Source organism: Coregonus clupeaformis, chromosome 33 (assembly GCF_020615455.1).
Source record: "Coregonus clupeaformis isolate EN_2021a chromosome 33, ASM2061545v1, whole genome shotgun sequence".
Lineage (NCBI taxonomy): Eukaryota > Metazoa > Chordata > Actinopteri > Salmoniformes > Salmonidae > Coregonus > Coregonus clupeaformis.
Window position 1 is genome coordinate 14,732,772 of NC_059224.1, and position 22,485 is coordinate 14,755,256.

The 22,485-nt window shown below is 40.0% G+C and overlaps 1 protein-coding gene across 5 annotated transcripts in view; it reads right to left on the bottom strand.

Annotated features, from left to right (window-relative positions):
* Positions 1–10,801: 10,801 nt before the first annotated feature.
* LOC121548861 (adhesion G protein-coupled receptor F5) overlaps positions 10,802–22,485 on the bottom strand; it is a 30,888-nt gene continuing 19,204 nt past the window's right edge. For 2 of the 5 annotated variants that reach the window (XM_045210147.1, XM_045210144.1), the window contains 15 exons: positions 21,476–21,628; positions 21,134–21,301; positions 20,980–21,015; positions 20,363–20,428; positions 20,177–20,230; positions 20,001–20,095; positions 14,777–14,838; positions 14,264–14,376; positions 13,714–13,895; positions 13,381–13,551; positions 11,849–13,204; positions 11,610–11,651; positions 11,456–11,506; positions 11,235–11,295; positions 10,802–11,118 (listed from right to left, as the gene is read on the bottom strand). In XM_045210147.1, the coding sequence (XP_045066082.1) occupies positions 11,048–11,118; positions 11,235–11,295; positions 11,456–11,506; positions 11,610–11,651; positions 11,849–13,204; positions 13,381–13,551; positions 13,714–13,895; positions 14,264–14,376; positions 14,777–14,838; positions 20,001–20,095; positions 20,177–20,230; positions 20,363–20,428; positions 20,980–21,015; positions 21,134–21,301; positions 21,476–21,628 (2,681 nt within the window). In that variant the 3' untranslated portion in view covers positions 10,802–11,047. Of the gene's footprint in view, positions 11,119–11,234; positions 11,296–11,455; positions 11,507–11,609; positions 11,652–11,848; positions 13,205–13,380; positions 13,552–13,713; positions 13,896–14,263; positions 14,377–14,776; positions 14,839–20,000; positions 20,096–20,176; positions 20,231–20,362; positions 20,429–20,979; positions 21,016–21,133; positions 21,302–21,475; positions 21,635–22,485 lie in introns of those variants that run through there. The other 3 variants (XM_045210145.1, XM_045210143.1, XM_045210146.1) reach the window with 3 other exon arrangements.

Here is a 22,485-nt window from a genome sequence, read left to right on the forward strand (position 1 = left end):
AAATCAGCAGGGGATCAAATACTTTTTTCCCCCACTGTATTTGCTTTTATGTTTCACTCTAAGGTACATACTGCTGTAAAGAATATACGTCATAACCATTATTAATTAACCTCTTATCTCCTGAGCTCCTTTCCCTGAAATATACAAAGTTCTAAATTAGCTAGTCAAACTTTCATTTGCCTTGCTTTGCATTCCCCCATAATACAGACACCGCCGGTGGTGAACTTGTCCTGTTGACCTGCTTATGATGCAATAAATGTCCCTTGTCAATCACTCTCTGCTCATTAAACAAAACATAGAACAATCCACTCACTATGTACACTGTATGTCCTCTCAATTATTTACATGGTCATATCAACAAAAACCATTATTTCATTAAACTACACTGCCACGGCACACGTATTTGCATGCGTTTTTAACTAAAGAAGACTTTCAACATTTTACTTGAGGTTACCGACTTCGGTTCAATTATTTGAATTCCATTTTGTTCGTTTTTTTTCTGTGAGCTCCATGTGCAGTTTCTGTAGAGATAAATCAGATGATGCCTGAACTGTGCGATGTAGTAGTGAGTTGTAGTTTCCAAACGGCCAACATTCTACATAGTTTTACGCAGAAAACGTGAGACCATAATCCATTGCGCACCCTTTTAAACTTGTTCGGCAGTTGATTCGCGAGCCTGAAAATACATGATTTAAGTGATTCATAGCTGGTTTTCAGAGTCATAAAAGTTTGCCGTATTTATTTTCAAGAACTACTAAAATAGTGATTTTGTCAGACAGCATAGACAGTAGCTCTATAGAGATGAGATGACTTGGAATTAAATAATAAAGTAATCAAATGAAACAAATATATTATTAAAGTAAAGTAATGTGAATAAATTATGGTTAATAAGTGATAAGCAGTAATGGGCAGTCACTACCATCATGGGACTTTTATTAATTGTTTTATTCAGAGTTACAGCATTCAACCCACATAATGCATAGTGCATTTAATGTCTAATCGAAACCGAAATTGAAAAACCGTGATAATTTTTTTATAATCTAACAGTCAGCTGGGTCAACATGTTGATACTAAATCCTGTAATCACAAAACATCATGGTGCTTTCAGAGGTTGCTTTTGTATCACAACACATAAAAACAATATATGCCTAGTTATTCATTAATGTATGGACTCTCAATATGACATTAATTTGAGCATTAATGAGATGGTACACCAGGTTAGTGTGAATGGAACAGAAGACTATACAGAAGCAGCCTATATACACTTGACAGTTGAAGTCACCTGACCTGAGTAGGTTACATTGCCCCTGACCTTTATATTTTCTATCTATGGAAGCTCACTTTATTTGAAAAGACTGTGAGCAAAAATGAACTGGAGAGTCTCAATTGAAAGGACTTTTTAGTCCAGAAGTAGGATAATCTGGGCCTGGGAAATGTAGCCCAACTAATTATTAGACTACTTAAAATGTAACCAAATAGAAAATAGTCACAATATTCATGTAATAATATGTTTCATTAATACAATACTCGTTTTTTTTCAAAAGGTATTTTCAAAACACAACTTGGCATAAATTTGAATAAGAATATACAGGGCAACCCACAAGTATTAGGCAGTACGAACCATTTGTTAATGCAGTCCATAGAAATGATGAACGATAATAGCTTTTCAGTAAGAGGAGATACTGACCTTGACTTAAGAAATTTGCTCATAAACCTGGGTTTGACCTGTGAAACCAGTGTTCAGCAGGTGGGATGAAGTTTGTTATCCATGACTACCAGGAGACCATCGGGGTAGGCTGAATGCTCACAGTGAACAGGCTGCGTCTGGCTAAAGGAAATGGAAAGAAACCTTGAAAGCAGCATGACGGAGGCGGCATTTGACAATGAGTAGCTACTTTGAAAAAGTGCTCCTTGCCATTTGCATGGCTGGTATCGCCCTTTGCCATCTGGACTGGTCAACATGGGTCTTCCAACTTTCCATCCACATTTGGCTACCAAATACAGCTTTCTCCTTGAGGAGGTTACAGACTGTCAAGGGGAAATGTTGTCCGGACATGTCATCCCTATACATGTCATTCCTATAAAATAGATTTTGATTTGTTTAACACTTTTTGGGATACTACATAATTCCACATGTGTTATTTCATAGTTTTGATGTCTTCACTACTATTCTACAATGTAGAAAATGGTAAAAAATTAAGAAAAACCCTTGAATGAGTAGGTGTGTCGAAACTTTTGACTGGTACTGTAAATAGTTTTTATTGTTTTCAGTGTTTTCAGTGTTCAAAATTTTGGAATTTAGAAGATCTGTTCCCAAGTTGTCCCATGAATAAAAAAAGAGAAATATGTGATCATGTCTCATTGTAATAAAGGTATGAAATGATTGTTATTTTCAAGTACAATCTCTTTTTGGGCAATTTGCAGTGTAAAAATTATAATTATAATTGTGTTCCATCCGCCAACCATCCGCTCTGACAAAAATCGCCTAAGGCTGAATCTAGTTGATTACCCCATGTTTACATTCTCTCTGTAGCTAGAGCTGCATTGTGCAAACACATTATCACCATGGAAAATATGCAAATTGTTACTGGCAGCAACAAAGCATCAGAAAAGAGGAAGAGCCACATTGTACAATTAAGCAATGAGGCAGTGCTGTATCATGAATACAGTCACAAGTAAATGGTGTTGTTCGGCCCAATGCGATAGCGATACAGTACTCAGTGGCTACTGTACATGCAAAATTAGTTGAATTGACATCATAATGTCATCATCTGGTTGTAATGACATCATTTTGATGAGTTTTGCCCACTGGGTAGGAACTCAATTCGGGGCAAAAATAACAATAAGCCTACAGGAAAAAGAAACTTCACTTTAATGCCAATCCATCAATGTGGTTATACTGTCTATGGGTAGGCCTGTGCGTTGTCCTGACCTCACAGATTTGCTTAACTAAACTGATGGTTATCATAAAGTTATGCTTACAGTAGACTTTAAAGAAGCATCACGCAATATGTTGTTCCACTCCCACTTTTAAGAACCAGAACAATGCCTGAGATAAAGCCAAAATCATGCAAATGTTGTACGAGTATAGCAAATGAACAGACATTATTTCTGCCATGTTTATTGTTTGTAGGAAATGGAGACCTTTCTAAGAACTACAGTGCGTTCGGAAAGTATTCAGATCCCTTGGCTTTTTCCTAATTTTGTTACGTTATAGCCTTATTCTAAAATTGATTAAATAGTTCTACACACAATACCCCATAATGACAAAGCAAAAACAGGTTTTTAGAAATATTACTGTAATGACCCGGGCTGTAGCCCCTATTTATGCATTTCAAAACCCAGCGGGATTACCCATCATACCCCCAAATTTTCCGTCTGTCCTGGCATATTTAACCCCTGCTAGCACCCATGAGAATAATAACACACCCACGAACACAGAACACAATACCGGGTCGTTACATAGCCCCCCATTTCTAAACCCTAGCCCCTAGGGTTACACAAAAAATCCCTAAAATGACCCGGAGGTCGCATCAGTCTCTTGGGCCTCCCCGTAACTCTCACCGGTGGACCCCCGGAACACTCATCTGCCCCAATGTCATTTCCAGTGCCCTCTGAAGAGGCAGCCCCCTCCCCAGGCTCAGGTTGTGCTAGAGTCTCCTCGTTAGACTGTTCCTGTGAGCTCACATCAGAGTCCTCACTCCCATTCCCTACCGTTTTCCTCCCTCTGTAGGGCGCCAATAGATCCCGGTGGACCACCACCTTCCTGCTCCATGGGGGAACCTCCACACAGTACGTCACCTCCCCCAATCTCTCTATCACGAGGCACGGCCCCACCCAGGCACTGTCCAGCTTTGGGCACCGCCCCTTCTTGTGCGTGGGGTTGTGAAGCCACACGCATTCTCCCGCTCCAAAGTGCCTCCCCCTAGCGCGCAAGTCATAGTGGCGCTTTTGGCGCACACCTGCGTTCTCGAGTTGCTCTCTTGCGAAGGTGTGAGCCGCTTCTAACCGGTTCTGCAGACGACGAACATATTTTGGGCCGGGCAAAACCACGTGGTCATTATCAGGTGGGTGGCCAAATGTCAGTTCGGCTGGTGTGCGCAACTCACGACCTAACATTAGTAGCGCTGGGGAGCACGCAATCGATTCTTGAACAGCCGACCTACATGCCATAAGAATAAACGGTAAGTGGGTGTCCCAATCTCTCTGGTGTTTTGAGGTGATGATGGCCAGCTGCTGCGCTAATGTTCTGTTAAATCTTTCCACCAGCCCATCACTCTGGGAGTAGTGAGCGTCTTCTCCGCGCCTAACCATCTACACAACTCTGAGAACACCCGTGACTCTGAAGTTTCTCCCCTGGTCGCTGTGAATAGACTGTGACACCACAAACCGACTGATTATTCCCCCTATCATGCATCAGCTACTGTCTCTGCCTCCTGGTCTGGGAGAGCGTAAGCCTCTGGCCACTTGGTGAAGTAGTCCATAGCAGTTAGAATCCACCTGTTACCGCTGTCTGTGGTTGGAAACAGCCCCACTATGTCTACCGCCAGTCTCTCCATGGGCTCTTCTACTGGGAATTGTTGTGGGAGGGCGTGTGACTGACACGGAGGTCCTTTTTTAGCAGCACACTCGTCGCACTGCCTACAAAAGTCCTCCACATCCCTCCTGTGCCTGGCACAATAGAAGCCTTTACGCACGTGCTTTGACGTTTTGGAGACTCCAAAATGCCCTGCGCCTACTCCCCTGTGAAGCTGCTGTAACACGCTCCCCCACAGCCTTTTAGGAACCACTTCCTGCCACGTCATTTCTCCAGCAGCTGGCTTTTCCTACCCCCTCTGGAACAGTCCTTTGGTGACTGGTGATAGAGGGGCTACTTCCCCCCACGGCGGTCGTCTTCTCTCTTCCACCCACCGCAGCACAGGACGCAGCTCTGCGTCCTCGTCCTGGCGATGCCTCCACTCCCCGACGTCCACAGCCTCGAGCTCCCGGCACTCTGTCACCCCCAGCTGACTCACTGTGGCGGTGACTCCCTCCTCCGTGCACAGTTCTCTCTCTCGCTCCACGGGACAAGGCATCTGCATTGCTGTGGCGAAGGCCGGCTCTGTGCTCCACCTGGAAGTCGTAGGGTTGCAGCTCCTCCAGCCAGCGGGTGATCTGACCCTCTGGCTCCTTGAAAGAGAGAAGCCACTGCAGGGCAGAGTGAGATACGAGCCACGCTAAAGCCAACCACGGTCTATACTGAAACAGCTAACTCGCCTAATCTCGATCCGTCCCATAGTTCGAAAGCACTTCTGACACCAATGTATTGACCCGGGCTGGGTCATAAAGGAAAAAGAGACGGACACCAGATGTGCAGGGCAGAACAAAGGTTTATTCCTAAAATGGGCTATTGTTCAGGCCACAGCCCACGCCGCTAAATTCCGAACGTACACAAATACACAATGTAAATTTAAGTGGCAGACTCATAGGAGCAGATCAATACACAGAATCAAAAGAGAGAGAGAGATGAGACAGTAGACCCTATTTATGCATTTCAAAACCCAGCGGGATTACCCATCATACCCCCCCAACCTTTTTGTCTGTCCTGGCATATTTAACCCCTGCTAGCACCCATGAGAACAGTAACACAACCACGAACATAGAACAAAATACCGGGTTGTTACATTACATTTACATACGTTTTCAGACCCTTTACTCAGTACTTTGTTGAAGCACCTTTTGGCAGCGATTACAGCCTCGAGTCGTCTTGGGTATGACGCTACAAGCTTGGCACACCTGTATCTGGGGAGTTTCTCCCATTCTTATCTGCAGATCCTCTCAAGCTCTGTCACGTTGGATGGGGAGCGTCGCTGCACAGCTATTTTCAGGTCTCTCCAGAGATGTTCGATCGGGTTCAAGTCCGGGCTCTGTCTGGGTCACTCAAGGACATTGAGACTTGTCCCGAAACCACTCCTGCATTGTCTTAGCTGTGTGCTTAGGGTCATTGTCCTGTTGGAAGGTGAACCTTGGCCCCAGTCTGAGGTCCTGAGCACTCTGGAGCAGGTTTTCATCAAAGATCTCTCTGTACTTTGCTCTGTTCATCTTTCCCTCGATCCTGACTAGTCTCTCAGTCCCTGTCGCTGAAAAACATCCCCACAGCATGATGCTGCCACCCCCGTGCTTCACCGTAGGGATGGTGCCAGGTTTCTTCCAGACTCGGCTTTCAGGCCAAAGAGTTGAATCTGGGTTTCATCAGACCAGAGAATCTTGTTTCTCATGGTCTGAGAGTCTTTAGGTGCCTTTTGGCAAACTCCACGTGGGCTGTCATGTGCCTTTTACTGAGGAGTGGCTTCCGTCTGGCCACTCTACCATAAAGGCCTGATTGGTGGAGTGCTGCAGAGATGGTTGTCCTTCTGGAAGGTTCTCCCATCTCCACAGAGGAACTTTAGAGCTCTGTCAGAGTGACCATCGGGTTCTTGGTCACCTCCCTGACCAAGGCTCTTCTCCCCCGATTGCTCAGTTTGGCCGGGCGGCCAGCTCTAGGAAGAGTATTGGTGGTTCCAAACTTCTTCCATTTAAGAATGATGGAGGTCACTGTGTTCTCGGGGACCTTCAATGCTGCAGAAATTGGTTGGTACCCTTCCCCAGATCTGTACCTCAACACAATCCTGTCTCTGAGCTCTACAGACAATTCCTTTGACCTCATGGCTTGGTTTTTGCTCTGACATGCACTGTCAACTGTGGGACCTTATAAGACAGGTGTGTGCCTTTCCAAATCCTGTCCAATCAATTGAATTTACCACAGGTGGACTCCAATCAAGTTGTAGAAACATCTCAAGGATGATCAATAGAAACAGGATGCACCTGAGCTCAATTTCGATTCTCATAGCAAAGGGTCTTAATACACATGTAAATAAAGTATTTCAGTTTTTTATTTTCAATAAATTAGCGCAAAAAAATGAAAAACTGTTTTTGCTTTGTCATTATGGGGTATTGTGTGTAGATTAATGAGGGAAATGATTTATTCCATTTAAAAATAAGGCTGTAATGTAACAAAATATTTTAACAAGTCCTATTTTTTAAGACAAAAATTAATATAATCCCAAACTCCAGTGGATTACGTGCTATCCACATGTTTTTACAATAGTAAAGTTACGTGATGGCAATTCGATGTATTTACATGGAAATTACTTGTCCACTAGGGGCAATGCGAGTGCCTGTTATAGTAGCCTCAGGGCTCAGGTGTGGTGGATAGGGTTGAGGCCCACCCTACCGTACATCCTTGCCCATCCAAATAAAATATTTATATTTATTTGACCGAGACGTGCGCCGACAGAGAGACTCATCAAAACAGATACATGGGCTACACATACTGAGACAGAGGAGCGAAACAGTGCCCCTCTGTCTCAGTATGTGTAGCCCATGTATCTGATGCTGTCTGGTCAAAAAGAGAATGGCATGTCATGCTCTTTTTGGCCAAACAGCATGAGATACATGGGCTACATATAGTAAGACAGAGGGGCGCCATGGGCTACGGCTTCAAACATCGCGGGTTCAGTCTTAGTGCTAGACACGTGTTTTTTCTTTCATTCAAATGTTTCTGTTTTAACCCTAACCCAAACCCTAACCTTAACCACTCGGAATGAATGCCTAAACTTAGCCATTGAGGTTGGTTTTAGTTTCACAAGTGAACGACAGCACTGTCGTGCAGTTTGACTAACGGCTGACAGGACTTGTTGACATGTCGTGTGGTTTGACATGGGGATTGGTATTTGGCTGTATAAAAGTTTGAAATGAGGTGTTGTAATTCTAGAGAAATTCTGGAGGTTACGTTATGAAACATATATATTTTTACACATGCATAAAAAACATTGTAAGTATGTAAGCCTGGGAAAAGTAAGCCTTGTCCAAGCCAGAATGGCCCATAGGGCAGGAGCCTATCTCCTGTTTCTGTAGCGTGAGGCAGCTTGATGTACTGTATGTACAGTTGAAGTCGGAAGTTTACATACACCTTAGCCAAATACATTTCAACTGTTTTTCACAATTCCTGACATTTAATCCTAGTAAAAATTCCCTGTCTTAGGTCAGTCAGAATGTGAAATGTCAGAACCATAGTAGAGAGAATGATTTATTTAAGCTTTTATTTCTTTCATCACATTCCCAGTGGGTCAGAAGTTTACATACACTCAATTAGTATTTGGTAGATTGCCTTTTTTTTTCTTTTTTTTTACATTTTTTAACTTGGGTCAAATGTTTCGGGTAGACTTCCACAAGCTTCCCACAATAAGTTGGGTGAATTTTGGCCCATTCCTCCTGACAGAGCTGGTGTAACTGAGTCAGGTTTGTAGGCCTCCTTGCTCGCTCATGCTTTTTCAGTTCTGCCCACACATTTTCTATAGGATTGATGTCAGGGCTTTAGGATGGCCACTCCAATACCTTGACTTTGTTGTCCTTAAGCCATTTTGCCACAACTTTGGAAGTATGCTTGGGGTCATTGTCCATTTGGAAGACCCATTTGCGACCAAGCTTTAACTTCCTGACTGTCTTGAGATTTTGCTTCAATATATCCATATAATTTTCCTTCTTCATGATGCCACCTATTTTGTGAAGTGCACCAGTCCCTCCTGCAGCAAAGCACCCCCACAGCATGATGCTGCCACCCCCGTGCTTCACGGTTGGGATGGTGTTCTTCGACTTGTAAGCAACCATCTTTTTCCTCCAAACATAATGATGGTCATTATGGCCAAACAGATCTATTTTTGTTTCATCAGACCAGAGGACATTTCTCCAAAAAGTACGATCTTTATCCCCATGTGCAGTTGCAAACTGTAGTCTGGCTTTTTTTTATGGCGGTTTTGGAGCAGTGGCTTCTTCCTTGCTGAGCGGCCTTTCAGGTTATGACGATATAGGACTTATTTTACTGTGGATATAGATACTTTTGTACCTGTTTCCTCCAGGATCTTCATAAGGTCCTTTGCTGTTGTTCTGGGATTGATTTGCACTTTCCGCACAAAAGTACATTCATCTCTAGGAGACAGAACGCATCTCCTTCCTGAGCGGTATGAAGGCTGCGTGGTCCCATGATGGTTATACTTGCGTACTTTTGTTTGTACAGATGAACGTGGTACCTTCAGGCGTTTGAATATTGCTCCCAAGGATGAACCAGACTTGTGGAGGTCTACAAAAAATTTTCGGAGGTCTTGGCTGATTTCTTTTGATTTTCCCATGATGTCAAGCAAAGAGGCACTGAGTTTGAAGGTAGGCCTTGAAATACATCCACAGGTACACCTCCAATTGACTCAAATTATGTCAATTAGCCTATCAGAAGCTTCTAAAGCCATGACATCATTTTCTGGAATTTTCCAAGCTGTTTAAAGGCACAGTCAACTTGGTGTATGTAAACTTCTGACCCACTGGAATTGTGATACAGTGAATTATAAGTGAAATATCTGTCTGTAAACAATTGTTGGAAAAAGTACTTGTGTCATGCACAAAGTAGATGTCCTAACCGACTTGCCAAAACTATAGTTTGTTAACAAGAAATGTGTGGAGTGGTTGAAAAACGAGTTTTACTGACTCCAACGTAAGTGTAAGTAAAGTTCCGACTTCAACTGTACATCCTCTGGACACCCCCTAGACTAAACACGCTACAGTATCATTGCTTGCCAGAACAACACAACAAAATGATCTAATTAACTAATTAATGTAACTCTTTTAATAATGATCTTTTAACTAATAAATCGTAAATGTGTCATTTCTTGAATGTAAACAAAGTAGCCTAAGTGCTCTGTGTGAAATAAGTATTCTCTTCTCAACTGTAGTGATTTGATAATGAAACGAAACCAAGAAAGACCCATTACTTTGCATGCTCTTTTGTTAACATTGTGTAGTCCTTCAAACAATGACTTATATCATCATTGTGTCAACTGCCTTATCCCTACAGACACTTGGACAATTGGGATGTCAATATATAATTGTATATGATTAAGATAATGCAAGATCATGCAAAAACATATTAAATAATATGCTGAACGACTGCTGTTTTCCCCATTTTATTTAAACAAAAAAGCAAAGCATGCATACAACATGTAAACTGATAATAGACAATACATACAGTATATTCATTACATAAACTCATAACTGCAAGAGATTAGTATGATTGGAGAGGCCAGGCAGTCTGAAAGCCCAAATCAAAATGAAGAGAGAAAATGAGATACATCGTGGATTAAGTGAGGTTATACAGCTGATCTACAATGGATTTGACACAATAATTGTGATAAAACATATATTTTTGTGATACAATGGAGTTTGTCTGCACAAATGTTTTTACTGTTTTGCCCACTTTTTAGTCTCCCTCAGAATATGCATACACACATAATTACTTAAGCCATGATATCAAAAACAATTATTTAGCATCCAAAGTGCAATGTCTTAGACTCCACAGTATATGACCTTTTATATATAGATCAAAGTCAATATAAATAGTGACAAAATGTAAATTATTCAAAGAGACATTGTAATGTGTTATTTCAGAAACAATCTCCATTCTTCATGTTAGCTGATTAATCCATTTACACAGTAATACTCTTATTTAAACACCCCCCACCCCCCAAAAAAAGTATAATGTTATTTAATATAATACTTAACAATCCCGATTAAAAAGTTCAAACACCATATAGTTCAGTATGAATCCCTTTGTGCGGCAGGTAGCTTAGTGGTTAAGAGCGTTGTGCCAGTAACCGAAAGGTCGCTGGTTCTAATCCCCGAGCAGACTAGGTGAAAAATCTGTCGATGTGCCCTTGAGCAAGGCACTTAACCCTAATTGCTCCTGTAAGTCGCTCTGGATAAGAGCGTCTGCTAAATGACTAAAAATGTAAAATGTAAAAATGTTTGTGTTAGACATAACCACTAATGACGTCACTGAGAGCTGGGGTCAGATCTTGGTGCAGTCACTTTCAGGTCACACTCAAGGTGTTAGCTACTGTAACCTAGTGCATCAATTGATGATATGTGACAACGCCTTTTGATTGTCAGATTATTTCATAATAATCACATTTGTGGCATTGAGTTAAGTGTTGATGAAAGTCTCTGATGCACCAGTAGTGCTGTATGTTGGAGCTGCTGAAATGTTGAAAATATCTGGAACAGTAGGAACAATAGTTCAAACAATGGCACTACATACTGCAGTATAAGGGCAACTTAATGTGAAGTTGTGCCCAATTGCCTAAGAGTATTACTTTATACTATATACTTACTTCTCCTCCGTATCCGGAAAAAGCCCAAACCACTTGTCGATGATGTTGTAGCATTTGTGGTCTGAAACGAGAATAAAACATAAAACATTAAATACTATCTTAAAGGTAGTAAACTTCTTAACGTGTTCAACACAGTGATAAATACAATAAAATGATCAAATGAGGAAGCATAGACAATAGTGTAATAAACTTGTTGTGGCCAGCAACACATAAGCCCTTACCCTTGTGCGGTTGGAGGACACTTGTGACATTCCTGTCAGAGCTTCCCGGATCTGAAAACGCAGGCAGGGAATTCATCAAAAATATGAATTGTCAGTACACAGCACATTCCAATACATAATTTGAGGGGTATCAGTAAGTGTGTCAGGAACATACCTTTTTGTCCAAAAGTGTTCCAAATACCAAGATGAACAAACCCTTTGAAGGATAACATGGTGAAGGATGGAATTACTACACCAAAGTACAGTATATTTAATTGTAAACATTAATCCAAATCTTAATTTAGTATAACATGCCATTGGGAATTTGATGCAGTTTTTAAAAGAATCGTTCAAGTCTATTGTATTTCACTGAGGAACAGTTCATTACTAGTGTTATTTAACTGAGGTAAATACCTGTAATGAATTGAAGATTGCAAACACAATATGGATTCCTAGGTTTTCTGGGTTAGTCATGGTTCCTACTCCTAGTCCCCAGGTAGTACCAAAGAAGGGAGTCAGAATGGCCAGACACCTGGCGATGACCACCACAGCATTTCTCTCATCTGGTTGGGTAACATCCCCCACACCTCTCGTCAGCATTTTGTACAGAACCACAATCAGGATCAAAAGGTTGATGACCACTATGGTCAGGGCAGGGATCACAAAAGCCAGGAGGGCCATTGACTCTGTCCAGTTGAGCCAGCAAACCCCATCATTATCTCTGATGTATTCTTTCACTGGCGCTGTAACTGCGATAGTTATGACAGCAATGATGATGGGTGCTCCATATCCCAAAAAAAAACTGAAGGCCAACATTGCTGGTTTAGACATGTGAGAGAAAACCATTACAGTCCGGTAGAGCAGCAAAAGGCCTGAGACCAGCATCCAGAAAAACAGAGCCAGGTAGAAAAAGTGGATGAAAAACGTTGCTGCGGAACACGCAGGTACATTTTTTTGGTCATATTCTGAAATTGCTGCACCAATAATGAACCAGATGTCAGCAATCAGAAGGGACAAGGCGATGTTAACTATAGAGACATGACGCATGTAAGACGTGTTGTTTCCAGTCACAGCATTCCATACCAATATCTCAATGATGAGACACACGACCAAGCAACCCATTGATATGCCAACTCCAATGTAAGTGATAAAATCCAAAGCGGCTCGAAACGCATCCGGAATGAAAGGCGACATCAAAATGGAGTAGGAGGTCAGATGATTACAGTGACAGGTGACAGTGCGATCCTCATCAGACTGCAGTTCACATCCATTATCATCCCATCCTCCAAGTCCGCCAAAAAGGCTGAAGTTCCAGAAAACACACTGAGGATTGCCCAGTGTCTCGTTCAGTACGGCAAAACTGAAAGTCACATTCTTGATTGTGCCATTCACCTTCACCAGAACTACTTTTCCGTTGATGGAGTTGACACTGTCGTTCAGACTGCTACTGTTTCTTGCGGGTAAAACATTATTCAAGGAGTCAAATGTTATTATGGTGATTGAATTGAAGGAAGCTTCAGATGCCGGTATGTCTATCAGAACAGACGAGTTTAAATTGAATGAGTTGTTGACTGAGTTGTTGACTGAGGTTTTGTTTAAAATAATGCTTGGCGTTTCTATGTCAAAAAAGTCATTGGTAAGAAAATTGGAAATTGTTTCAAAGGTGCCCAGAAAGACTGAGTTTTCGTTTTTGGTGAGGTTGGTGTTTAGAACATCCCAGGAGGCTTTAGCTCCATTTGAAGTAAGTACACCTGCCGTTTCCAGAAAATTCTAGAGATCAAGATAGAAATCAGAATTTGTATATGATTATTGAAAACCTAATAAAAAATGATGCTGTATGTGCTCTAATTCAACTTTTAAGGGTGTAATAATAAATTAGTATTAGAATATCTTTAAATGGCACATTTTGAAAATGAGTTAAAGTGATGCTGTTGATGTCAACATACCGTCATCAATGGTTTGTTAATTGGGGTACTTCGGGACACATTTGCAACATTTTTTAGAATATCAACAATAATAGAAATAGTTGCAGGTGATGCAACTATTCTATCTAGGAGGTTAAAAGTGCTGTTGCGGAGTCTTTCCAAAAAGCCTGGAAGATCAGTCCCCACTAAAGTCTGTGTGGATTTAAAGTGATGAAAGAAAGATATAATACAAATGTATTTAAGAATTGTTGCTATACACAGTACTGCAACAAAGCAATAGCATCATTACTAAACAATTTTTATATCCAGTATATTTTATATAGAGTGAAACATGTTTTTATGTTAATATATTACCTGAGATAAAAGAAATAGGTTTTCAATTTCTTTTAAGACACAGTTGTTCTCCCGAACTGAAAAAGTTCCATTTTCTTGACAAATAGCAGTCTTGTAACCCACTTCATCCGATTTGCAGTTAGCTACAACTATTTCATTAACTTGTCCATTGCCAAAGATCGTATTATTCAAGCAGGTAAACCCTGGAGAGAAATGGCATAGGATTTGTGAAATCATGACGTGAAAATACTACTCCACAACTTAAATATATAAATACACAATATATTTTATACAATATTTCTAATTGTAATTTTATAGATAGATACATGTTATGAATAATGTGATTACATGAAGTCGAATATAACTGAAATTATTGTGACAATATTTTTAAAGCACACAAGCAATGCAAGCAAGTGCACATTAATCTAAAATGAATTGACATGTCCTGCTGCCACAGTTTAAACTGATCTAAATTATTTTTTGAATTTATTTCAGGACAAGTAATAACTAACTTGGTATGTTCAGAATGATCCACCAAATCCACCAAATACTAACCTAATCAAGTACTTACGTATTTTATATTTTCCTCCAATTGTTGAGACAATATCATCTTTTGCTTTTGCAATTTCCTCATTATCGACAATTGTTGTCATAACAGTAAAATCTGAAATTACACTTCCACTCCTATTCATGTGGAGAGAAAAAAATCAGAAAACATTGCATATCCACAAATGAATAGCATGCATGTGTACATTAGTAAAAGTAGCCAATATATACACTGTATAACGTCAATCCCAAATCCTTTTCATTTTGAGGGGAAAATCTTGTCTCTGGGGCATATACTGAAAATGTATTTATTATATTGGACATTTTGGGCCACAGTTTAAAGTGTTAGCATTTCAACTCTGCTAAGCAACCTTCAATTCATTACATTTGTGCAACTAAATCACCTGGGATTGAAATTATACATTATACTGAACGTTGAGAAATTGGCTAAATTTAAGGTGACATTTAGTATTCGAATATTCAAATTATCAGCACATGAAATGAAGGCTTGAGGTAATAACACCGGGGCAAAACTTACTTAAACCTATTTAACTTTGCTGATATGAAGCCTCGCATGTTTCTCTTATATACGTCTCTGATCTGTGTGAGACAGTGAAATTATTATTGATCAAGAGTGATTTAAAAAAAGACTTGAAAAGGACATGAACTGAAACCAGAAACATGTGTTGGTGAATGGATTAGACAAATTAAATGATGGCAACACTTCCAGCCTTTCTTCAAGGAATAGACGTAACATACAGATGTAGGATCTTAATTGGAGCCAGTTTGCTACAGCAGGAAAATAATCCGACAAGGAATGTGGATTATAATTCATGGACATTTTTGTAGGGGTTGATACATTTTTTGTGAGGCAAAATCAAGTCTGAAATTTCAAAGTGGGAATTAAAACTTCAGAAGCCTTTTTAAACCTCAAATACACTACAAGTTTTGGAAAGTTGTCCTGCAACGGGGTGATCAAATTAAGATCCTACATCAGTAGTACATGTAAATCTGTGACACTCAAATTAGTATGATATGTTACGTTTGGTATGGTTACATAATGCCGGGCGTACACAACATGACTTTCAAAATCCTAACATCACAGCGCCTCTCACAATAAACGACAGTCTTTCCTGTAGTTTTTTTTGTCTTGTCAAGGTAGTGGTGCGCACACTAAATGATGTGGCACATATAGGGGGTCACACAATACACGATTCTTCACTTGGTTGTGAGGATTCTCCATATCACACTGTCTCGCGAAAACAATGGTGTGATGATGTGATTAGATTGTTAACGTTGCTAGAACGAGCTGTGGCTCAAAGTGGCCTCATAAACGTTTTCAGTCAGAAATTCACGCTTGCCATACAGAGTTGAAATATCTAGCCAATCCATTTTGAATTGAATAACATTGCTTGTGAACTAAAGAGCTGTAATGATTTGACACTTTGGCTTTGGTAAAGGCAATTTACAAACGCATACTAGTAGTAGTCATCGCTCCTGTTCGAGAGTCTACACATTCCAGGTGATGCGATACAACGTCATCATCTTTGACCTCTTCTCTGGTGAGCTCTCATTGGTTACTGCTGATCACCGTTCCTAAAACGTGTCTTTGTACATCTCACACTACAAGAGCGTTGCAGATTTTGTGGCGATAAAATCAAACATGTTTGAAAATATTGGGACGTCTGGGATGGCTCAAAGATGGGATCGGTAGTCCTCAGATTGATTCTCTGACCGGCTCACATTAAACGAGCGTAGGTGACAGCCGAATTTTGTCTCAGATCTCAAAGACTTCCCACTGGGCACAAACGTCAATTCAACCTCTATTCCACGTTTGTTCAACGTAATTTCACTGAAATTACATGGAAACAACGTTGATTCAACCAGTGTGTGCACCATGGGTCTGGGACAGCTAAATCGGGGCCAAAATCGTGTGTAGTGTACACCCAGCTTAAAAGAAAGGTTTACCCATTTTGAATGCTATATTGTTTTTGTGCTGCTCTGAGTGTTGTTCTATCGATTCCCTGGGTTATTTCATGTTTTCATGTGTATCTGAGTTATTGGCATTCAAGCAGGTAGAAATCCGGCCGGTATGATGTAGCAACGTCATAAAATTGCTCTCACTACACTGGCAGTTAATAGGAATAAGACATTTAGATCGCGAAAATGTCTATCATACAGACGAAGTCATAATTCGAGGGGATGTCTTCTCTCGAATGAGCCATTGATCATAATTTTGCGATACTCCTACCTCGAGAAATGTGTAATTTAACAGAGCGTCTAGCACATTTTTCCTATTTGTCTGCCTCTAGTCCAGGGTGTATTGCATGGTGCCGTTGCCAGAGATATTATAGAAAGGAGATAGGAATCGAATGAATGAAGGCACGGAATCGAATGAATGAAGGCACGTACAGTTGAAGTCGGAAGTTTACATACACCTTAGCCAAATACATTTCAACTCAGTTTTTCACCATTCCTGACATTTAATCCTAGTAAATATTGCCTGTCTTAGGTCAGTTAGGATCACCACTTTATTATAAGAATGTGAAATGTCAGAATAATAGTAGAGAGAATGATTTATTTCAGCTTTTATTTCTTTCATCACATTCCCAGTGGGTCAGAAGTTTACATACACTCAATTAGTATTTGGTATCATTGCCTTTAAATTGTTTAACTTGGGTCAAACGTTTCGGGTAGCCTTTCACAAGCTTCCCACAATAAGTTGGGTGAATTTTGGCCCATTCCCCCTGACAGAGCTGGTGTAACTGAGTCAGGATTGTAGGCTTCCTTGCTCGCACACGCTTTTTCAGTTCTGCCAACAAATGTTCTATAGGATTGAGGTCAGGGCTTTGTGATGGCCACTCCAATACCTTGACTTTGTTGTCCTTAAGCCATTTTGCCACAACTTTGGAAGTATGCTTGGGGTCATTGTCCATTTGGAAGACCCATTTGCGACCAAGCTTTAACTTCCTGACTGATGTCTTGAGATGTTGTTTCAATATATCCACATAATTTTCCTTCCTCATGATGCCATCTATTTTGTGAAGTGCACCAGTCCCTCCTGCAGCAAAGCACCCCCACAGCGTGATGCTGCCAATCCCGTGCTTCACAGTTGGGATGGTGTTCTTCGGCTTGCAAGCAACCCCCTTTTTCCTCCAAACATAACGATGGTCATTATGACCAGACAATTCTATTTTTGTTTCATCAGACCAGAGGACCTTTCTCCAAAAAGTACGATCTTTGTCCCCATGTGCAGTTGCAAACCGTAGTCTGGCTTTTTTATGGCGATTTTGGAGCAGTGGCTTCTTCCTTGCTGAGCGGCCTTTTGGGTTATGTCGATATAGGACTTGTTTTACTGTCGATATAGATACTTTTGTACCTGTTTCCTCCAGCATCTTCACAAGGTCCTTTGCTGTTGTTCTGGGATTTATTTGCAGTTTTTGCACCAAAGTACGTTCATCTCTAGGAGACAGAATGTGTCTCCTTCTTGAGCGTTATGATGGCTGCGTGGTCCCATGGTGTTTATACTTGCGTATTATTGTTTGTACAGATGAACGTGGTACCTTCAGGCATTTGAATATTGCTCCCAAGGATGAACCAGACTTGTGGAGGTCTACAATTATTTTTCTGAGGTCTTGGCTGATTTCTTTTGATTTTCCCATGATGTCAAGCAAAGAGGCATTGAGTTTGAAGGTAGGCCTTGAAATACATCCACAGGTACACCTCCAATTGACTCAAATTATGTCAATTAGCCTATCAGAAGCTTCTAAAGCCATGACATCATTTTCTGGAATTTTCCAAGCTGTTTAAAGGCACAGTCAACTTAGTGTATGTAAACTTCTGACCCACTGGAATTGTGATACAGTGAATTATAAGTGAAATAATCTGTCTGTAAACAATTGTTGGAAAAATTACTTGTGTCATGCACAAAGTAGATATCCTAACCGACTTGCCAAAACTATAGTTTGTTAAAAATAAATGTGTGGAGTGGTTGAAAAACAAGTTTTAATGACTCCAACCTAAGTGTATGTAAACTTCCGACTTCAACTGTATAACGCCCCACCCAGCAGACTTTCAACCAATCACGTTCACGTTGTCATGCTGCGTGACGCGGTTGCTAAGCTAATCATCACGCAATTCCTTCTCAAAGTCAGTGTATATGTCGAGAAACAAGCCTATTTTCCTAGAAAGTGCGTAATGTCACGATTCCAAAGCTATACGATATTACAGATAGCAAGTTAATTAACTCATATCTCGAAAAAGATTTGTAATGTAATTTTTGTTAATGAAATTTGTGCTAATGTTTTTTTTTTTTGCTAGCGCCCAATAGACGCCCATTCACTCTTTGGAGAGCGCTCCTTGTCCCAGAATTGCCCAGAATGCACCGCGCCCATTGACGTAGCATGGGAAACGTTTCCCATCTCCTCAAAAGTATATCTGCTGTTGCTAATGTTAGACTCCACTCTGTGAGGCACATCGATCTGCAGGTTAAACATGTTGAGATTGTAGACTCCTAAATTGATAGTGCAGTTTGTTTAGGTGATTTTACAGCTAACTATCTACATTACATGCTGATCTCCTGAGTGGCGCAGTGGTCTAAGGTAATGCATCGCAGTGCTAACTGTGCCACTAGAGATCCTGGTTCGAATCCAGGCTCTGTCGCAGCCGGCCGCGACCGGGAGACTCATGGGCGGCGCACAATTGGCCCGTGCCCAGGGTAGGGGAGGGAATGGCCGGCAGGGATGTAGCTCAGTTGATAGAGCATGGCGTTTGCAACGCCAGGGTTGTGGGTTCGATTCCCATGGGGGGCCAGTATAAAAAAAATAATAATAATAAAGAAAATGTATTCACTAACTGTAAGTCGCTCTGGATAAGAGCGTCTGCTAAATGATGTAAATGTATATTGTCTTTGGTATTATTGTGTGTAGCTACATTTGCTAGCTAGCCAGCCAGCCCATAGCGAGAGCATTGCATTGTGGATTTTGTAGTCGACTTGAGATGCAACAGATTTCCACAATGATTTTCCATGTTGCTACCAACCTTATTATAATGCCAAAATATAACATTTGTTCACAAAAGATATTGTTCTCATATATTAGTGTTATTTAACACTGTAAATTAAAGGAATGAGTGGTTTTGCATGGATTTTTCCTTTAAGACAGAGGAGTTGGGTTAAATGAGGAAGACGCATTTCAGTTGAATGCATTCAGTTGTACAACTGACTAGGTATCCCCCTTTCCCTTTTCCTTTCCCTTTAAAGGAGGGAAGTTGGTTGGGTCGTATTCTAATCACATCATCGACAACTTTAGCATTTTAGCTAATTAGCAAGTGTGCAACTACTTGCTACTTTGCAACTACTTAGCATGTTAGATAACCCTTCCCCTAACCTGAACCCTAACCTTAACCCTAACCTTAACCCCTAACCCCTATCCTCGCTAAAATTAGCCAACTAGCCACCTAGCTAATGTTAGCCACAACAAATTGGAATTCATAACATATCATACATATTGCAAATTTGTAACATACTGCACAAATTGCAATTCGTCGCATATCATACAAATTGTCATTTGTCACATATCATGCGAAATGAATGATGGACATCCATAAATTAATTCATACCATACGAAATGTAACCTATCGTACTAAATGGAGTGAGACCGATTTACGTTTACAATGTTACGTCTACCCCTGAGTCCAGGTTGACACTTTACATTACAGCACATGTACATTTTGATAAGGATGAGGGAATATAGTATACTCACAGTTTGATCAACATCTTTGAACATTGCATTATTTTCATCATTAAAGGTAGAGTTAAAGGTAATATCCATAGTAAATTGTAGGTTCAGTGTGTTTACTAAAACAAAAAGATAACAAAATATAAGAATGCGAAAGTTAAAAATGTAATTACACATTTTGTATAATTGAGGTCTCATACCGGAGGGTGTCGTTGGAGTTGTTGAACTTGCTGTTGACTGTTTTGTTGTTGGTACTAAGGCACAGTGGAACAGAAAAACAATACATTTAACAAATTAGTGTAACTGGAATATTGTTGATGTCCAACTTCTTTCAACAATGTAACAAGGAAATAGGTCAAATTAAATGAAATTATAGATTTGTATACTTGATGTCGTACTGGAGGGAGTTGTTGGAGTTGTTGAACTTGCTGTGGTCTGTTTTGTTGTTGACACTAAGGTGTAAAAGTATTTACTTTACTGACATTGCTGTGTATCATTGAATTATTACATTTTGATTAACAGAGTAGTTATGTACAGTATCTACATGGCATAAGGAACTGACTTGTTATGGCAGGAGATGGAGTGCTCAAGTTATTTGTTATGGACGTTTAAATATCTTTAAAAAACCAACAGAGAATCTCTTTTTGAAGATATAAATTACTTTCCATACACTAGCCATAATTTGTCCCTCCTGTAATAATCTGACAAGATAACCCAAACAAAATCACATCTGAACAGGTCATTGGATCATTGTACACTGTTACATGTATTTGAAATGCATAGATTCTTGTGTAAAACCAGTACTTGTTTCCTCTTCTGCTGGAAAATAGATAATTATGATGGCTGGTTCTCTAACCTGTTTTACAGCTATTTGTCTTAAAGGTGTAGGCCTCAAGTAAATATACAACTATGGATAACACTATGGCAAGTTGCTCTCAGTAAGACTCTAATTAGTACAGTAAAACTGTTGTTAATTAAATAGTAATTAATAATTGTCTCATACCTGGTATTGGAGATTGTGTTGGACAAGCTGTCAGATCTATGTGGTAAAGGAGATAGGGATAAGATTTGAGTTTAAATATTGATGAATTAATACATAAACATTGGTTATCCTATTGATTAAACTAGCAGAGTGGAAGTGGTAAGGAAACACTGACCTGGGATTGGCTGACAAAACGGTCCATTAGAAGGAACAGCATTGACACATCCACATATTTTGCCATCAATGATGTCATCACAGGACCCATAGGAGGAACACTGGTCACATGACCAACCATACTGGTCCTCACACCTGCACTGGAATCCAATGCTGTTTTGGTAGCATGCTGTGAATGGAGGGGAAGTGGATGGAACATTATAATATGGAGATACAACGTTTTCTTCTGATGCCAACAACGTCCATGTTTGTTTTTTACATACACCATATACTAACACATGAGCCCTGTAGGTTTTGAACCTTTTTATAAAATGATAAAAAATTAACAATTAATAACTCTTACCAGTAGTAATGTTAATCTCTGTTATATTTAACACACTGGAGATCAGGATGGGGTAGGTTAGATATTTCACACTGGCCTTTAAGACATCTATGAGTTCAGCTGGAATATTAGTGATGTCCAACTCAACTTCACCAATTTTCTCAGAGAGGATTGCTGTCACTGTGAAAACAATTCAATTCAAGAGATCTTTATGGTCACCGAAGGGCAATTATTGTGCACCATAAATTTAAATGTACATACATAAAAACATGCATACAGCAAATATCCTTCACACAGCAACTATCCAATGGCAAAGAGCTTATTCAAGAAAGATCAAGGGTAATATATTATAAAAAATAAAGCAAATTGGATGGAATATGGGGGAAAATGCACCAAATTCTTTTTTAATCTTCAACATAGGAATGCTGCCAAAAATAATTTATTGAAACTGGTTACAAATGACGGAGTCACCCATGTTTCACCAAATGATATTTTGAAGGAGGAAACAAAGTACTTTAAGCATGTGTTTTCGTTTCAGTCGCCTCCATCTCCTCTAACTGAAGCAAATTGTAGAGAATTTTTTTTATTGATAATGTAAAATTAACATCCATACAGAAAGACTCATGTGAAGGTGAAATTACAGAGGAGGAACTTCTGGATGCAATTAAAGACTTTAAATCCGGGAAAACTCCAGGGTTGGATGGCATACCAGTCGAGGTATACCAAAACTTTTTGGATATACTCAGAGGACCGTTATTAGCATGTTTTAAGTACTGGAAACAATAGAACACTATGAAAAATCTGGGAAACCAGGCCTACTATTCATAGCAGACTTCGAAAGGCATTTGATAAAGTATGACTGTGGTTTATATATAAATGCTTGGAGCATTTCAATTTTGGACAATCTCTTATAAATTGGGTTAAAATCATGTATACTAACCATAGGTGTAAAATAGTGAATAATGGCTATTTCTCAGAAAGTTTTAAACTGTCAAGAGGAGTGAAACAAGGTTGTCCACTATCGGCATATC